At 42.7% G+C, this 18,997-nt stretch overlaps 1 protein-coding gene across 2 annotated transcripts in view; it reads right to left on the minus strand.

Annotated features, from left to right (window-relative positions):
• The window catches only part of sema4gb (sema domain, immunoglobulin domain (Ig), transmembrane domain (TM) and short cytoplasmic domain, (semaphorin) 4Gb), a 72,886-nt gene that overhangs the window by 12,855 nt on the left and 41,034 nt on the right, over window positions 1-18,997 (minus strand). For both annotated transcript variants that reach the window (XR_002949424.2, XM_024387387.2), the window contains exons 6-9: window positions 10,924-11,017; window positions 10,672-10,785; window positions 9,055-9,209; window positions 2,229-2,404 (exon numbers count right to left, since the gene is read on the minus strand). Coding sequence is in view for 1 of the 2 variants with exons in the window: in XM_024387387.2 (XP_024243155.1) it covers window positions 2,229-2,404; window positions 9,055-9,209; window positions 10,672-10,785; window positions 10,924-11,017 (539 nt within the window). In the remaining variant the exon portion in view is untranslated. The remainder of the gene's footprint in view (window positions 1-2,228; window positions 2,405-9,054; window positions 9,210-10,671; window positions 10,786-10,923; window positions 11,018-18,997) is intronic.

Genomic DNA, 18,997 nt, shown 5'->3' on the forward strand with positions numbered 1-18,997 from the left:
TAATCATGGCCTCTAAACCTTCAAGCTGCATACTGGACCCTATTCCAACTAAACTACTGAAAGAGCTGCTTCCTGTGCTTGGCCCTCCCTATGTTGAACATAATAAACGGCTCTCTATCCACCGGATGTGTACCAAACTCACTAAAAGTGGCAGTAATAAAGCCTCTCTTGAAAAAGCCAAACCTTGACCCAGAAAATATGAAAAACTATCGGCTTATATCGAATCTCCCATTGCTCTCAAATTTTTTTTTTTTAACTGTTGCGCAACAACTCACTGCCTTCCTGAAGACAAACAATGTATACGAAATGCTTCAGTCTGGTTTTAGACCCCATCATAGCACTGAGACTGCACTTGTGAAGGTGGTAAATTACCTTTTAATGGCGTCAGACCAAAGCTCTGCATCTGTCCTCGTGCTCCTAGACCTTAGTGCTGCTTTTGATACCATCGATCACCACATTCTTTTGGAGAGATTGGAAACCCAAATTGGTCTACACGGACAAGTTCTGGCCTGGTTTAGATCTTATCTGTCGGAAAGATATCAGTTTCTCTGTGGATGGTTTGTCCTCTGACAAATCAACTGTAAATGTCAGTGTTCCTCAAGGCTCCGTTTTGGGACCACTATTAATTTCACTATATATTTTACCTCTTGGGGTTGTCATTCGAAAGCATAATGTTAACTTTCACTGCTATGCGGATGACACACAGCTGTACATTTCAATGAAACATGGTGAAGCCCCAAAATTGCACTCGATGGAAGCCTGTGTTTCAGACATAAGGAAGTGGATGGCTGCAAACCTTCTACTTTTAAACTCGGACAAAACAGAGATGCTTGTTCTAGGTCCCAAGAAACAAATAGATCTTCTGTTGAATCTGACAAATAATCTTGATGGTTGTACAGACGTCTCAAATAAAAACTCTGAAGGACCTCGGCGTTACTCTGGACACTGATCTCTGTTTTTATGAACATATCAAGACTGTTTCAAGGACAGCTTTTTTCCATCTACGTAACATTGCAAAAATCAGACATTTTCTGTCCAAAAATTATGCAGAGAAATTAATCCATGCTTTTGTTACTTCAAGGTTAGACTACTGCAATGCTCAACTTTCCGGCTACCTGGATAAAGCACTAAATAAACTTCAGTTAGTGCCAAAAACGGCTGCTAGAATCCTGACTAGAACCAAACAATTTGATCATATTACTCCAGTGCTAGCCTCCCTATGCTGGCTTCCTGTTAAGGCAAGGGCTGATTTAAAGGTTTTACTGCTAACCTATCTTTCCAATTTGGTCCTGCCGTACATACCTACACATACGCTACGGTCACAAGACGCAGGCCTCCTAATTGTCCCTAAAATTTCTAAGCCAACAGCTGGAGGCAGGGCTTTCTCCTATAGAGCTCCATTTTTATGGAATGGTCTGCCAACCCATGTGAGAGACGGAGACTCGGTCTCAACCTTTAAGTCTTTTTTGAAGACTCATCTCTTCAGTAGATCCTTATGTAGTAATTTATGTGTCAGGGGGTTAGTGTCAGTCTTATATCTGGAGTATTTCTCCTGTCTTATCCGGTGTCCTGTTTGAATTTAAGTATGCTCTCTCTAATTCTCTCTTTCGGAGGACCTGAGCCCTAGGACCATGCCTCAGGACTACCTGGCATGATAAATCCTTGCCGTCACCAGTCCACCTGGCCGTGCTGCTGCTCCAGTTTCAACTGTTCTGCCTGCGGCTATGGAACCCTGACCTGTTCACCGGACGTGCTACCTGTCCCAGACCTGCTGTTTTCAACTCTCTAGAGACAGCAGGAGCAGTAGAGGTGCTGACCTGTTGCACCCTCGACAACCGCTGTGATTATTATTATTTGACCATGCTGGTAATTTATGAACATTTGAACATCTTGACCATGTTCTGTTATAATCTCCACCCGGCACAGCCAGAAGAGGACTGGCCACCCGTCATAGCCTGGTTCCTCTCTAGGTTTCTTCCTGGGTTTTGGCCTTTCTAGGGAGTTTTTCCTAGCCACCGTGCTTCTACACCTGCATTGCTTGTTTGGGGTTTTAGGCTGGGTTTCTAAACAGCACTAGGAGGTATCAGCTGATGTAAGAAGGGCTATATAAATACATTTGATATCAGCACAAACAAATCTCTGCATACTCAGTTGTGAGTGTATGACCATACAACAGTATCAAGCCAGTAGCAGTATGGTAAACAACTCGCATTAGTCCATCCTCTTACCATTCCAGGCCAAAGATCCCGTAGAAGACGGTGCTGTGTATGTCTCGGGCCTCCAGTACGAAGACACTACGCAGCACATTGAGGTGGAGCTCGTAGTCAGGAACGGAGCACACCAGCCTGGCCTTCAGGAAGGACGTCCACTTCCTCTGCAAGGTCCTCTGGCCCCCCCAGTCACCCTGGAGGGAGGAGAGCGAGGTTAGAGATAAACAGGTCATCAGAGTCACACAAACACACATCAACACAGGTTTTCTCATGGTCATACATACCTATTCCACGCACTCATACGTTATACACACAGAGACAGGTGCACACACACACTAACACAACCCCACTACACAATAGAAGCATTACCAAGTACCACTGAATGAGAGTGTTTGGTTCTGGCTCAAAGTGTGCCTACTTGAGCATATTTACTCTAATTGCATTTCGGGCAGCAGCAACAACAGCATAGGAGGCGCTCGGAGGTGATGGCATTGAGAAAAAGCCTGAATAGACAGATTGTGCCCCTCATTTAGAGCAGAGACTTCTCGTCTCTTTGTTTGTTGGGGTTTTAATAGATCACCACTGGGCACACATTGTGTGATTCAATGTTGTTTCTACTTCATTTCAATGAAATGCGCCCAGTGGGTTGCTCTTTATTTCTGTTTTACATAAAAACATATTTCTACCCAGCCTCAGTACTTTATCCTTCAGAAAATACAGTAGTCACAGTAAACAAAGCTAATTAAACAAACACAAAACAGCACACGTTACTCATACAGTACCAGTCCAAAGTTCTAGAACACCTACTCATTCAAGACCTTTTCTTTATTTTTACTATTTTCTACATTGTAGAATAATAGTGAAGACATCAAAACTATGAAATAACACATATGGAATCATGTACTGTAGTAACCAAAAAAAGTGTTCAACAAATCAAAATATATTTAAGTTTTGAGATCCTTCAAAGTAGCCACCCATTGCCTTGATGACAGCTTTGCACACTCTTGGCACTCTCTCAACCAGATTCATGAGGTAGTCACCTGGAATTAATTTCAATTAACAGGTGTGCCTTGTTTAAAGTTCATTTGTGGAAATTCTTTCAGCTAGGGCCGATAGCTTTTTGGGCTGCTAGCCAAGTAGGCCTGTCTCAAGCATGGACGCCACATCTGGCAACTGGATGGCTGTGCGGTAGACAGTACACCGTAGATGCTGGTTGCCGATGGAAAGGAAGTTGGGGATTTGCTGAGAAGCTGACAGACCTGTGGCACGCCTCCAGTTGTGGTCTGGCTAGCGACTAATGTGAACTCTGTGTCTGCGGATCTGTCGCCGCCACAACTGTCATCATCATGGGCGACTGCCACTGTGCCATTGGGGTGAATCGAGCCCACCCCCATATCTAAATCTGCATGGGCTGCTGTGGCACAGTTAGGGCTGGATCCATCACGTTCTACCCCCCACCATCGCCACTACCACAGAGCAGACATGTCCCCATTTCCAGAAAGCTGAATTTTTGTATATAGGGGTACTGCAAGCATGAAACAATGGAGCTACAGTTACACCAGGCACAGCCAAAGAGAGAGGAGGAGGAGTGAAAAAAAACAGCCTTCTGTATCTCCAGGAGTGGTTTCTGGGCATGTTGATCTCCAATGAAATGAGGTGGTGAGAGAGGGAGTGGGAGGAAGAGAGGGGGAGAGGAGAGAAAATGACAGAGAGAGAGAGAGAGAGAAAGCGAAAGAGAAAGGGGGTGGGATGGAGAGAGAGAGAAAGGGGGAGAGAAAGAAAGACTGCCATTGGAGCGGGCTTGGGTGGGCTTCTACTCTGCCTGGCAACAGTGGCACACCAAGGAACCCTTCAGAAAGCAGCCGAGATTGCTGGTCTGAGGCACTGCATCACAGTGCTAGCTGTGCCACTAGAGAACCTGGTTCGAGTCCAGGCTCTGGCGCAGCTGGCAGCGACCGGGAGACCCATGGGGTGGCTCACAATTGGCCGAGCATCATCCGGGTTAGGGGAGGGTTTGGCCGGCAGAGATGTTCCTGTCCCATCGCGCACTAGCGACTTCTGTGGTGGGCCGGGAGCAATGCACGCTGACAGGGTCGCCAGGTGTAAGGTGCGTCTGGCTTCCGGGTTAAGCAGGCGTGGTGTCAATAAGCAATGCGGCTTAGCTGGGTTGTGTTACTGAGATTACTCACCACAAAATCTACTTAGCGGAGCTGGATCCCTTCATCACAGGAGCCCTTTTTTTTAAAAAGACGTTGCCGGAGAAGAGGAAGGTGAGCTGGGGTTCTAGTCCGATTAAGGAAAAGGTCAAACCACCCTCCGCTTCCTACTATTTTACTTGCTAATGTACCGTCTCTGGACAATAACCTTTGTGAGATCAGAGCGCAGATGTCCTACAAGAGAGACATGAGCGACTGTAACAATCTGCTTTACAGAGACTTGGCTGATGGAGGAGGTGCTTGATCAGGCTATACAGCCTGGCAACATTGGGGTTTCCATACATCACGCAGACATGGAAAATAACTTTGTGGGAAAAACCAAAGGCGGAGGAGTATGATTCATGATCAACAACTCATGGTAGGATTGTAGGACTGTACAAACCCTTAAGAGTTTCTGTTCCCCTGACTTGGAATACCTCACAATCAAATGCCAATCCAATTATATCTGAGAAAATTCACAGCTGTTTGTATCACAGCTGTGTACATCCCCCCCAAGCCTACACCATGCTGGCACTCAAGGAATTACACAGGACTTTGAACAAATTGGAAACAGCATATCCCAAGGCCACATCTGTTGTAGCCGGGGACTTGTAAGGAAAATTCCCTTGAAATTCCACCAACACATTTTTTGCCCCATTCGCGGGAAAAATACATTAGACCAAATCAAATCAAATCAAATGTATTTATATAGGCCTTCGTACATCAGCTGATATCTCAAAGTGCTGTACAGAAACCCAGCCTAAAACCCCAAACAGCAAGCAATGCAGGTGTTGAAGCACGTTGGCTCGGAAAAACTCCCTAGAAAGGCCAAAACATAGGAAGAAACCTAGAGACGAACCAGGCTATGAGGGGTGGCCAGTCCTCTTCTGGCTGTGCCGGGTGGAGATTGTAACAGAACATGGCCAAGATGTTCAAATGTTCATAAATGACCAGCATGGTCAAATAATAGGTCTGGGACAGGTAGCCTGTCCGGTGAACAGGTCAGAATTCCATAGCCGCATGCAGAACAGTTGAAACTGGAGCAGCAGCACGGCCAGGTGGACTGGGGACAGCAAGGAGTCATCATGCCAGGTAGCCCTGGCATTGTTATTCTCTACTCCAAGATGGATACAAAGCCCTCCTTCTGCAAATCAGACCATGGCTCCATTCTGCTCCTCCCAAGTTAAATCAGGAAGCACCCGTGGTAATGTTTGTTCATGTCACGTCCTGACCTTAGTTCCTTTTTATGTCTCTATTTTGATTTGGTCAGAGCGTGAGTTGGGGTGGACATTCTATGTTTTTTTTCTGTGTTTTGTACTTCTATGTGTTTGGCCTGGTATGGTTCCCAGTCAGAGGCAGCTGTCTATCGTTGTCTCTGTTTGAGAACCATACTTAGGTAGCCTGTTCCCACCTGTTTTTGTGGGTAGTTGCTTTCTGTTTTTGTGTCTGCACCAGACAGAACTCTTTCGGTTGTTCTCATTGTTGTTTTGTTAATCAGTGTCCAGTTCCATTAATAAAAGGATGAACACGTACCACGCTGCACCTTGGTCCTCACCTTCTTCCACTAACAGCCATTACAGTTCAACGCTGGTCTGACCAACCGGAATCCATGCAACAGGATGGTTTTGATTACGCCTACTGGGATATGTTCCGGTCCATCTCTGGGAATAATATAGACGAATACACTAACTCTGTCTCTGGGTTTGTTTAGATCCCTAGAAGGCCAGCATCCCAGAGTCGCCTCTTCACTGTTGACTTTGAGACGGGTGTTTTGTGGGTACTGTTGTGCTCCGGGGCCTCCCACTCCTATTTCTATTCTGGTTAGAGCCAGTTTGCACTGTTCTGTGAAGGGAGTAGTACACTGTATTGTACAAGATCTTCAGTTTCTTGGCAATATCTCGCATGGAATAGCCTTTATTTCTCAGAACAGGAATAGACTGACGAGTTTCAGAAAAAGTGCTCTGTTTCAGGCCATTTTGAGCCTGTAATCAAACCCACAAATGCTGATGCTCCAGATATTCAACTAGTCTAAAGAAGGCAAGTTGTATTGCTTTTTAATCAGAACAACACTTTTCAGCTATGCTAACATAATTGCAAAAGGGTTTTCTAATGATCAATTAACCGTTTAAAATGATAAACTTGGATTAGCTAACACAACGTGCCTTTGGAACACAGGAGTGATGGTGGCTGATAATGGGCCTCTGTACACCTATGTAGATATTCAATTAAAAATCAGTTTCCAGCTACAATAGTCTTTTACAACATTAACCTCTTGGTCTAAACTGTATTTCTGATCAATTTGATGTTATTTTAATGGACAAAACATTTGCTTTTCTTTCATAAACAAGGACATTTCTAAGTGACCCCAAACTTTAGAACTGTAATGTAGGTAGAGTTTTGGGGCTCCCGAGTGGCGCAGTGGTCTAAGACACTGCATCTCAATACTAGAGGCGTCACTACAAACCCTGGTTTGATTCCAGGCTGTATCACAACTGGCTATGATTTGGAATCCCATAGGGCGGTGCACAATTGGCCCAGCATCGCCTGGTTTAGGGTTTGGCCGAGGTAGGCCGTCATTGTAAATAAGAATTTGTTCTTAACTGACTTGCTTAGTTAAATAAAGGTTAAACAAAAAAAGGGCGGGCTTCTGAATCTGGTTGGCGGTTGCAGTTAAAAAATATATATCTACTGTTTATTACACAAATAATATTTTCATTTATTTTTATTACAATTTTTTTCTTTGCTTTCACTTGGGCCCCGGCAAGCCTCTGCATTAGTCCAGCCCTGAATAGGACCCCAGTTATCACTCAACTAAACAGAGTGCATACCAATAGTGTTGGGTCTGTGACATCCACTTGTATTGATCATATATTGTCCTCCCCAACCCTCTTTTCACATTGCTGCTACTCTCTGTTTATTGTCTATGTATAGTCACTTTATTTATATATATATTTTTATTTCACATTTATGTAAATAGGCAAGTCCGTTTTAAAGAACAAATGATTATTTACAATGATAGCCTACCGGGGAACTGCCTTGTTCAGGTTAACTGCCTTGTTCAGGTTATCTGCCTTGTTCAGGTTATCTGCCTTGTTCAGGTTAACTGCCTTGTTCAGGTTATCTGCCTTGTTCAGGTTATCTGCCTTGTTCAGGTTATCTGCCTTGTTCAGGTTAACTGCCTTGTTCAGGTTATCTGCCTTGTTCAGGTTAACTGCCTTGTTCAGGTTAACTGCCTTGTTCAGGTTATCTGCCTTGTTCAGGTTAACTGCCTTGTTCAGGTTATCTGCCTTGTTCAGGTTAACTGCCTTGTTCAGGTTAACTGCCTTGTTCAGGTTATCTGCCTTGTTCAGGTTAACTGCCTTGTTCAGGTTAACTGCCTTGTTCAGGTTATCTGCCTTGTTCAGGTTAACTGCCTTGTTCAGGTTAACTGCCTTGTTCAGGTTAACTGCCTTGTTCAGGTTAACTGCCTTGTTCAGGTTATCTGCCTTGTTCAGGTTATCTGCCTTGTTCAGGTTAACTGCCTTGTTCAGGTTAACTGCCTTGTTCAGGCACAGAACGACCGATTTTCAAGCAAGAGGAAAAACATAATTCAGCAGTCCATTAACCAGTTGGTGTGTGTAAGTCTGTGTGCTGAGGAGTTGACGCTACGAACCCACAGGCGTGGCTCTCTGATGACTTCCCGGCTTTTGGGAGAGAGGGTGTACAATGAGCCTGTCATAGCGAATGTAAGCAATGTCCCCACGCATTCTGGCAGTTTTAATGGATGGGATAAGTTCTTTCCTCTTCTGGCGCACAGCTTCAGGAAAGTCCTCATTGAGGAAGATGTACGTTCCTCTCAAGTTCTTGGCTCTTTACAGAACAGCTACCTTGTCCTTGAACCTTAGGAACTTGAACACTATCGGCCTGTGCCTGTCACCTGGGCCAGAGGTGGGGTCTACAGTCCCATCGAGCTGACCCTGGGAGAACTGAACACTATTCTTCAGGTCCTGGAACTCTCTGGTCAGATCGTCCATTCTTTTATTAGTTGACTCCACCAGTATTTGGACACACCTGAAGTTTTTTCTTGTTGTTGTGACAACAGCTTGTAGAACTATTTTTGTTAATTTAAAAGATCCTTGACCTGTGATAGAGAGACACCACTGTCCTCAATGGTATTCCCAATGGCTTTGGTCTTTGTCATGGTTGCGATGTAGGCTAACGCTGGTACTCCACGCAGTTCCAGACAACACAGCTTGCAGAGCCGTTGGAAACAGCAACAAACAGCTGGGATTTAAACAGCCACAAGCCACGTGAATATCCACGGTCCCAGCCACAAGAGCTATCCGCGTCGCGGGCTGTGTTCAAACTGTCAAGGAAAGCTGGCTAGCTGGATATGCTTCACCAAGCAGCAGTTCTTCAGACCTTAGGGTTTGGTTTGGCAGTACGTGTGTAATTGGTTCTTCAATCTTCTGAGATTGAGGTGAATCCCACATGTGAGATCTCACTCATAATATCAGAGAACCTGGGTTACGCAAGTAATCTTGAGGTTCCTTGTGTTTGATACCGTTACATTCATTCCATTGCAGCCATTGAACCATTTCTCCACTTTCCCCCTTCCATTGAGTTGGGCAACCCTTAATGCCATAACACATGTCCCCCTTCAGGCCTACCTTGCAGATGCGGGCCACCCGTGCCACCCTGGTCTGGCTGGGGTAGGCCATCTGCTCCTGGCTCCTCTCTGTGAAGAAGAAGTAGATCTTGTCGTCGTCGCCCACTGAGCTGTTGACACTCTCCTTCAGCAGCGCCGAGCCCACAAAGTCCGCCTCTGCTCACACAATGACAAAAACAGATCATCACACTGTGTACATTCTGTCCAACTCCTGGCAAAGCACATACTATGGAGAGATTCAGTTTATTGTCATCATCATACCATGCCACCTACTGATACAGAGATAATGTAGGTGGAAAGCAAGGATAACCACAGTATATGAATTAGAGTATGCTAAGGTGAAGGCAGAGCTTGTATTATGAAGGAATGAATATTAAATGCCCTATGTTTTCGGCCAGTACTTAGTACCACACTTGGGATAAATAATTAGATTTGATAATATTACTGCATTTTAATGACTTTCATATACATTTCAAAACAATTACTTGGACAACGTTTATTTGAAAATACAAGTAGTTCAATATTTCCGGAATGTATTTGGAAATTGGAATGTATTATCATGTATTTACAACTAACTACCGGTATTTGAAGTAATGTATTTTCAAATACTAATACTTTACCCATTGAAGACCCCACCCAGTTTGACTTGCATGTTTAGGTCAGCCCAAGGGGACCCCGAAAAATAGAAATAGTTGATTTGGCAAATTTGAAAATACTCAAATACACAGAAAATAAGTATTTCAAATACAAATATTTAAATATGCATATATTTGAACCCAGGTCTGCTTAGTACCATATAGTTGTAGTATAATGAATCAGAATTACAGATTACATTGGTATTCCAAAATTGTATAGCTGTACGGATCAAACAGGACCACAGTGTCCGGTTCAGGGGCGTAGACATGGGTGGGTCTGGGTGGACACAGGCCCACCCAATCAGATTGAGCAAAAACAAAAAAAGAATACATTACAAAAATGCTTCTACACACATCAACGAATTTCTGGCTATGCCCCTGGTCCGGTCTGGAGCGTGAAGTCAAGAGCTCTGTTGGTCAGCTACTGCGTAGCAACCTAGTGATGCCAAAAACCCTGGTCTGCCCTAGAAAGCGTATATAAATTACAATCGCCCCGAACACATTTTTTTTTCTAGATGGACGTTTTGGGCTCCCCAAGGTGAATTAAGTTCATTACAAATTGAGACATTTAAGTAAATAGTGATCCATTCTGACTACAACATTTGTCGTCACGCACGACACACAACAAATGTTGTCACACACAAATCACACAGACCAATCACGGGCCAGCAGGCTATGAGAAGGCTCCATAGACGTTAAGGTTAACTCTATCAGGCAGGATGAAAATGACTATATCGACCTTGATCTTTTGCTAGTTATGGCCACTTTCACCATGATCCTTAGATAGTTTTTGGTGCCATTCAGCCCCATTCAGCAATACGGCACGTTTCAAATTCAAATACTTCTGCCGATCAGGAGTTTTCCATAGAAATACGTGGATGACGTCAGCACGGTCACTATCTACTGGTTTTAATGTCTATGGGAACAAACCACAAAATGAAACCAATGTCTATAAGATAACGGATGGGTCAGCCTCTCTTTACCCAGCAGCCATCTGGTGGGGGCCTCCTCTGTCCTCAGAGTGGGGAAGGGGAAGTTCCGACGGACATCCGGAGAGCTGCGGAACTCATACTGGGAGGCTGAGAACATCTCACCGTCTGCAATCAGGACCAGAGAGATGGAGGGATCAAAGAGAGAGAACACAGAACAGGGGATAGATGAGTGTCTCTCAGTTCATTCTGAGTGGTGGGTTAGGGCAAAATAGTGCAGCCCAGGGGGTAGATTAGGGTTCTTACCCACAAGGAGGCCGGTGTAGCCCTTGGCTGGGTCGTAGGGACACCTGTCCCTGCCCTCTTCGAAGCCAGAGGAGAAACTGAAGCGTTCCACATCCTGATAGAAAAGAGAAGAGAGAGGATCAATAACTACAGTAGAGGAATATAAATCAAACCATCACCAAAGCAGGTAACCCAGCATGCTAATGGGGCACTTCAGTATGAATCATAATACCCATAAAACCCTGCGGTCAAATACGGAAATGGTTCCAATCGATTTTACACCCTTAATTTTCCCATAAGGGATTTTAGAAACACTTAAAATAATCAAATCAAATCAAATCAAAGTATATGTATTTGTCACATGCGCCAAACACAGTCAAATACAGTGAAATGCTTACTTACAAAATAAAGGCTGTGTTTTTATTTAACTAGGCAAGTCAGTTAGGAACAAACTCTTATTTTCAATGATGGCCTAGGAACAGTGGGTTAACTGCCTTGTTCAGAGCAGAACGACAGATTTTTACCTTGTCAGCTCTGGGATTCGATCTTGCAACCTTTTGGTTACAAGTCCGATGCTCTAACCACTAGGCTACCTGCCACCCCTTTTGTGTAGGCTTACCCTGGCTTCAGTGGTAAAAAAACAAAACAATGTCATACTTGAGTATATCCCTTAATAGAAAATGACTTAGTAAAAGTCACCCAGTAAAATTATACTTGAGTAAAAGTCAAAGTATTTGGTTTTAAATATACTGAAGTATCAAAAGTAAATGTAATTGCTCAAATATACTTAAGTAACAAAAGTAAAAGTACAAGTATAAATAATTTCAAATTCCTTATATTTAGCAAACCAGACAGCATAATTTTCTTTTTTTTCATTTACAAATAGCCATGGGCACATTCCAACAATGACATCCCTTACCAACAAAGCATTTGTGTTTAGTGAGTCCGCCAGATCAGAGGCAGTAGAAATTGATCAGGGATGTTAACTTGATAAGTGTGTGACCATTTTCCTGTCATGGTAAGCATTCAAAATGTAATGAGTACTTTTGGGTGTCAGGGAAAATGTATGGAGTAAAAAGTACATCATTTTCTTTCGGAATATAGTGAAGTAAAAGTAAAAGTAGTCAAAAATATAAATAGTAAAGTACAGATACCCCAAAAACTACTTAAGTAGTACTTTAAAGTATTTTTACTTAAGTACTTTTCACCACTGCCTGGTGTGATGTTTTGACAACCGTGTAAATCTATCTAGGACAACGTGACTTTTATCAATATATAAACCCTGTATTTATTCCCCAAAAATGAAACATTAATTAGCTGCTAATGTGGCTATCATACAGAACTACAAATGCCTGTCTCAAGCTTCACATCACTCACCAGGGCCATGATAATCTGGACGAGACTGCCAAATCAAGGCAAAGGTAAGAATATCTGGATTAACTATCTAATGTTAGCTAAATTTAGTAATGAGTAGATTGGGTAAATTTGTTTAAATTGACAATTCTTGAACTGTCTAGGGCAAGTTTTGAATATACACAATACCTGTAATCTAGCTAGTCTTGAGGCAACAGCGTGCTTACTTTACTGCAGGAAGACATTGATCTGTTTGCTGTTATGAACCGGCTCGAAGCCCGTAACAAAAAGGGAGACAACGTGGAGATAATAAATAACAAAACATATTTATTAACTAAGGTAACCTATAGCCAAATAAACAATAGTGTGCCTGTGTGGAGAGAGTCTCCTCAATGAATGTGGAGGAAGATGTCTATTTATCCTGGGACACGCCCAGGTGTTTCCCGTGTAGCTGACGACCCTCCCAACTCCGCCCACCAGCATCCTAATAAGGAAACAAGAACAAAGAGAGAATACAGCAGACAGAGTGGTTGTCAGTATAGCTACAAGGAAAGGTAATGTAACCTTATTTAGTCTAATTTGCATTGGTGGGTTTTAAATTCATTGTTAGTCACACATTTGTTTTTGAGGTAGAAATACTGTCATGATATTGATGCCAAATTGCCAACATTATTCCAGGACCAATGGGTGAGCCTGAGTCTTATCACCTCCCCTAGGGAAGCTGTTTCAACTTCCTGTAATATTTCAGTCATTGCAGGAAGTCCAGACAAGCAGGAGTGTGTGAAGCATTTTGTCCCAGCCCAACTCTAACACCTGATAATCAACATAACAGCGATAGGCTATGATTTGTAGTCAGGTATGCTTTATAATCAGGGATAGATTCATATACTGTAGATGTTATTGATATATAAAACATGCTCCACTCTCAAGTTGAACTTGTTGACTGATGCCAAGGCGGTGGTTGCGAAGATGAAGGGAGCAGCTGCAGACCAGAAGACTGCAGCCAAGGCATCACTGGTCCACACCTGCCCTGTCCTATCTATTTGTAAGTTAATGTACTGGCCTCTGTGGTGCAGTCTTTCATATGTATCGTAATTTGTTGCATCGTATTGCTTAGTTTATCATTTGTGTCAACTTTGAATTCAATCTTAGCCACAGATTGTTAACTTACTTCATTTTGTACTTGACCTTTTATAGACGCAGACCCAAAGACATTCAAGCGGCACTTTGAGAGCATGTATCCGTAAGTCTTCAATGGTCCCAGTACTGGTTGATGTGCAGGCCTAAGTGACCACACACACTCAAATGGAACTCCAGCTAGGGTAAGATTCTTTCATCATTCACACACAGTAGTCCATGCTTTTGTCACTTCTAGGTTAGACTACTGCAATGCTCTACTTTCCGGTTACCCGGATAAAGCACTAAATAAACTTCAGTTAGTGCTAAACACGGCTGCTAGAATCTTGACTAGAACCAAAAAATGTGATCCTCTTACTCCAGTGCTAGCCTCTCTACATATGCTTCTTGTTTAGGCAAGGGTTGATTTCAAGGTTTTACTGCTAACCTACAAAGCATTACATGGGCTTGCTCCTACCTATCTTTCCAATTTGGTCCTGCAGTACATACCTACACTTACGCTACAGTCACAAGATGCAGGCCTCCTTACTGTCCCTAGAATTTCTAAGCAACAGCTGGAGGCAGGGCTTTCTCCTATAAGAGCTCCATTTTTATGGAATGGTCTGCCTACCCATGTGAGAGACGCAGACTCGGTCTCAACCTGGCCGGTTCCCCTATCTCCACTGGGATTCTTTGCCTCTTCTCAGCCTCTGAGTCACTGGCTTACCATGCCGTCCCTAGGAGGGGTGCGTCACTTGAGTGGGTTGAGTCACTGACGTGTTCTTCCTGTCCGGGTTGGCGCCCCCGCTTGGGTTGTGCCGTGGCGGAGATCTTTGTGGGCTATACTCGGCCTTGTCTCAGGATGGTAAGTTGGTGGTTGAAGATATCCCTCTAGTGGTGTGGGGGCTGTGCTTTGGCAAAGTAGGTGGGGTTATATCCTGCCTGTTTGGCCCTGTCCGGGGGTATCGTAGGATGGGGCCACAGTGTCTCCCGACCCCTCCTGTCTCAGCCCGCAGTAGTTTATGTGTCGGGGGGCTAGGGTCAGTCTGTTATATCTGGAGTATTTCTCCTGTTTTATCCGGTGTCCTGTGTGAATTTAAGTATGCTCTCTCTAATTCTCTCTTTCTCTCGGAGGACCTGAGCCTTAGGACCATGCCGCAGGACTACCTGGCCTGATGACTCCTTGCTGTCCCGAGTCCACCTGGCCGTGCTGCTGCTCCAGTTTCAACTGTTCTGCCTATGGCTATGGAACCTTGACCTGTTCCCCGGACGTGCTACCTGTCCTAGACCTGCTGTTTTCAACTCTCTAGAGACAGCAGGAGCAATAGAGATACTCTGAATGATCGGCTATGAAAAGCCGAATGACATTTACTCCTGAGGTGGTGACCTGGTGCACCCTCAACAACCACTGTGAATGTTATTATTTGACCCCACTGGTCATCAATGAACATTTGAACATCTTGACCATGTTCTGTTCTAATCTCCACCCGGCACAGCCAGAAGAGGACTGGCCACCCCTCATAGCCTGGTTCCTCTCTAGGTTTCTTCCTAGGTTCTGGCCTTTCTAGGGAGTTTTTCCTAGCCACTGTGCTTCTACACCTGCATTGCTTGCTGTTTGGGGTTTCAGGCTGGGTTTCTGTACAGCACTTTGTGACATCAGCTGATGTCAGAAGGGCATTATAAATACATTTGATTGATTGATTGATTGACAGTGTCAACAAAATGCTGTCTTCAATGCTTAAGGCCAGGCACCACACCCTCATAGGGTACTTTTCTCCCCTTAATCATATCACAATCAACTTTTACCAGTTAAATGTAGACACAAATTTATGAATATTTTATGTGAAACATTTCTGAAATATGTTATTAAAATATGCAAATATTTCCATATCGCGCAAATCCATTTTTCAGGACACTGGATGAAGTCAGACTAAATATTTTGATTTCATTTTGTTAAGACACTTCATGATGGGACTTGTCCAGAGCAGATTGTGGATAAATACATTTATCTTTCTATTTGGAAAATACTAAAGACATGTATGTAAAATGCATTTTGGCATATTTTTCCAAAGAAAATCATCTATAATATACATTTTAAAAAGCATATCAACAATTCCCTCTGGGTAGGTCTGGAGAATATATCTATTCAGATGCTTCTGAAGCTGAGAAAAATGAGTTGGTGTGTGGGAAGAGTCTGCCCTTCGGGAAATTGCAGTTAAAGACAAGTACACTGAATTTAGACTACCAAACGTCTATTCAGAAAGGGGAAAGGGCAACCTAGTTGCCTAGTCAGTTGTTCAACTCAATGTATTCAACTGAAATGTGTCTTTCACATTTAACCCAACCCTTCTGAGACCCAATAACCATCTGTTCAAAGTAAGTTACTAATATAGTCCAGTTTGTAACAATCTCTATGAAATGGGCATTTAAATTGTGTCATTTAATGTAGTGAGATTTCAAATCATTGATGTATGTCCATTTTTTAGGTGTTTAAAATTCATTAATATGTTGAAGGTAGTATTATAAACTAAGAAAATATACATTTTCATCAAGTTTTGGTCATTTTTATGTTTACTTTTTGAAAATACTAATATTAATGGACCAAAATACCAACAAATCTCAAAATTGAAAGGTAGATGCAAGAATGTAATTTCATTCTGTGGTGACTGGCCTTAAATTCACAGATCACCGCACCTGCCCATCTGTAAACAGCCCATCTATCTACCTACCTCATCCCCATACTGTATTTATTTATTTATCTTGCTCCTTTGTACCCCAGTATCTCTACTTGCACATTCATCTTCTGCACATTTACCATTCCAGTGTTTAATTGCTATATTGTAATTACTTCGCCACCATGGCCAATTTATTGCATTAACTCCCTTATCTTACCTCATTTGCACACACTGTATATAGACTTTTTCTACTGTATTATTGACTATGTTTTGTTTATTCCATGTGTAACTCTGTGTTGTTGTATGTGTCGCCTTGCTATGCTTTATCTTGGTCAGGTAGCAGTTGCAAATGAGAACTTGTTCTCAACTAGCCTACCTGGTAAATTAAAAATAAATGTAAAAAGTGATATTGTGTATGGCTCAATATGTTGAAATGCTGTGATCACTCATCGCCTTTAATGTTGTGATTCGCGTACACACAATGACCATGATATGAATGCTGCAACTGACAGAATGACTACGCTGAGAACCCGATTGCGACTGGACATTGGCCGGATTTTTGTGACAATGACCTAAAAAGGGGTGGAGAAACACACACCCCATTTTATGTTTATTCCATGACCAACCATCCCTCTAGCTAACCCTTATTCCAAACTATGCCATTTATGCCCGATGGTCCTTCGAACTTTGCACACTTTGGAACTCTCCATCTTATCTCTTATAAACCCACCCTACCTTCCCAATTTCCCTATGCTGCTTCCTTCACTACTACTTTTGATTTGATTACATCTGTTTTTGCTACCTTTTTTGCCTGTGTAATGCAGTTCTCATGCTGGTCACAATTGACAGCAGCAACATGGACCCGTTAAATTGACAAGATGGGTGTTGACACAGCTGCGTGTAGGCGTGGCTTCCTTGTTTTGAGTCGGTTTCTCATTCTGCTGGTGTTGAGCTAGTATTTTAGATTAAACATACCTTACACACCCAGTTGTTTCTCCATTTGTATCTCACCCACCAAAAATCACAATATGCCGTTTTACATTTTATGATTTGTGCTGGTCTAATTCCTAAAATGGAAAAGCAGGAGAATCTGTGCTCTCTCGGATATGTTAGTAATAATAATTAATACTGTGCTCTTCGACGTCCCAGGTTCCTGGCATTGATGAATATATCAAGTCAGATGTTTATATGTTATGTATGAAAGGCATATGTATGCATTGTTAACTATTTTGATTTATTTAATTGATGTAATTGTTGGAGTGGCCTAGAATCCATTGATGTAATTGTTGGAGTGGCCTAGAATCCATTGATGTAATTGTTGGAGTGGCCTAGAATCCATTGATGTAATTGTTGGAGTGGCCTAGAATCCATTGATGTAATTGTTGGAGTGGCCTAGAATCCATTGATGTAATTGTTGGAGTGGCCTAGAATCCATTGATGTAATTGTTGGAGTGGCCTAGAATCCATTGATGTAATTGTTGGAGTGGCCTAGAATCCATTGATGTAATTGTTGGAGTGGCCTAGAATCCATTGATGTAATTGTTGGAGTGGCCTAGAATCCATTGATGTAATTGTTGGAGTGGCCTAGAATCCATTGATGTAATTGTTGGAGTGGCCTAGAATCCATTGATGTAATTGTTGGAGTGGCCTAGAATCCATTGATGTAATTGTTGGAGTGGCCTAGAATCCATTGATGTAATTGTTGGAGTGGCCTAGAATCCATTGATGTAATTGTTGGAGTGGCCTAGAATCCATTGATGTAATTCTTGGAGTGGCCTAGGATCCATTGATGTAATTGTTGGAGTGGCCTAGAATCCATTGATGTAATTGTTGGAGTGGCCTAGAATCCATTGATGTAATTGTTGGAGTGGCCTAGAATCCATTGATGTAATTGTTGGAGTGGCCTAGAATCCATTGATGTAATTGTTGGAGTGGCCTAGGATCCATTGATGTAATTGTTGGAGTGGCCTAGAATCCATTGATGTAATTGTTGGAGTGGCCTAGAATCCATTGATGTAATTGTTGGAGTGGCCTAGAATCCATTGATGTAATTGTTGGAGTGGCCTAGAATCCATTGATGTAATTGTTGGAGTGGCCTAGGATCCATTGATGTAATTGTTGGAGTGGCTTAGAATCCATTGATGTAATTGTTGGAGTGGCCTAGAATCCATTGATGTAATTGTTGGAGTGGCCTAGAATCCATTGATGTAATTGTTGGAGTGGCCTAGAATCCATTGATGTAATTGTTGGAGTGGCCTAGAATCCATTGATGTAATTGTTGGAGTGGCCTAGAATCCATTGATGTAATTGTTGGAGTGGCCTAGAATCCATTGATGTAATTGTTGGAGTGGCCTAGAATCCATTGATGTAATTGTTGGAGTGGCCTAGAATCCATTGATGTAATTGTTGGAGTGGCCTAGAATCCATTGATGTAATTGTTGGAGTGGCCTAGAATCCATTGATGTAATTGTTGGAGTGGCCTAGAATCCATTGATGTAATTGTTGGAGTGGCCTAGAATCCATTGATGTAATTGTTGGAGTGGCCTAGAATCCATTGATGTAATTGTTGGAGTGGCCTAGAATCCATTGATGTAATTGTTGGAGTGGCCTAGAATCCATTGATGTAATTGTTGGAGTGGCCTAGAATCCATTGATGTAATTGTTGGAGTGGCCTAGAATTCGTAGCACATTGTAAATACCTGACTGCTACTAGGTTAGTATTATGTTCAAGACACAAGACCAAATGCATAAATAAGACAACAAATATTAGTTAAATAAAATATGGAACAGTAAATGAAAATGTTCAATATATCTTTCATTTTGGATCAAGGAAGCTAGTAAGCTAGCTGACAGCAAAGGTGTCAACTACAGATGACGTGCAGGAGCTTGCAGGGATTTGTAGTGTTGCGGGACGTCTCATTTGATGCTAATTAGCATTTGTCCGAGAGAGA

Source organism: Oncorhynchus tshawytscha, linkage group LG25, assembly GCF_018296145.1.
Source record: "Oncorhynchus tshawytscha isolate Ot180627B linkage group LG25, Otsh_v2.0, whole genome shotgun sequence".
Lineage (NCBI taxonomy): Eukaryota > Metazoa > Chordata > Actinopteri > Salmoniformes > Salmonidae > Oncorhynchus > Oncorhynchus tshawytscha.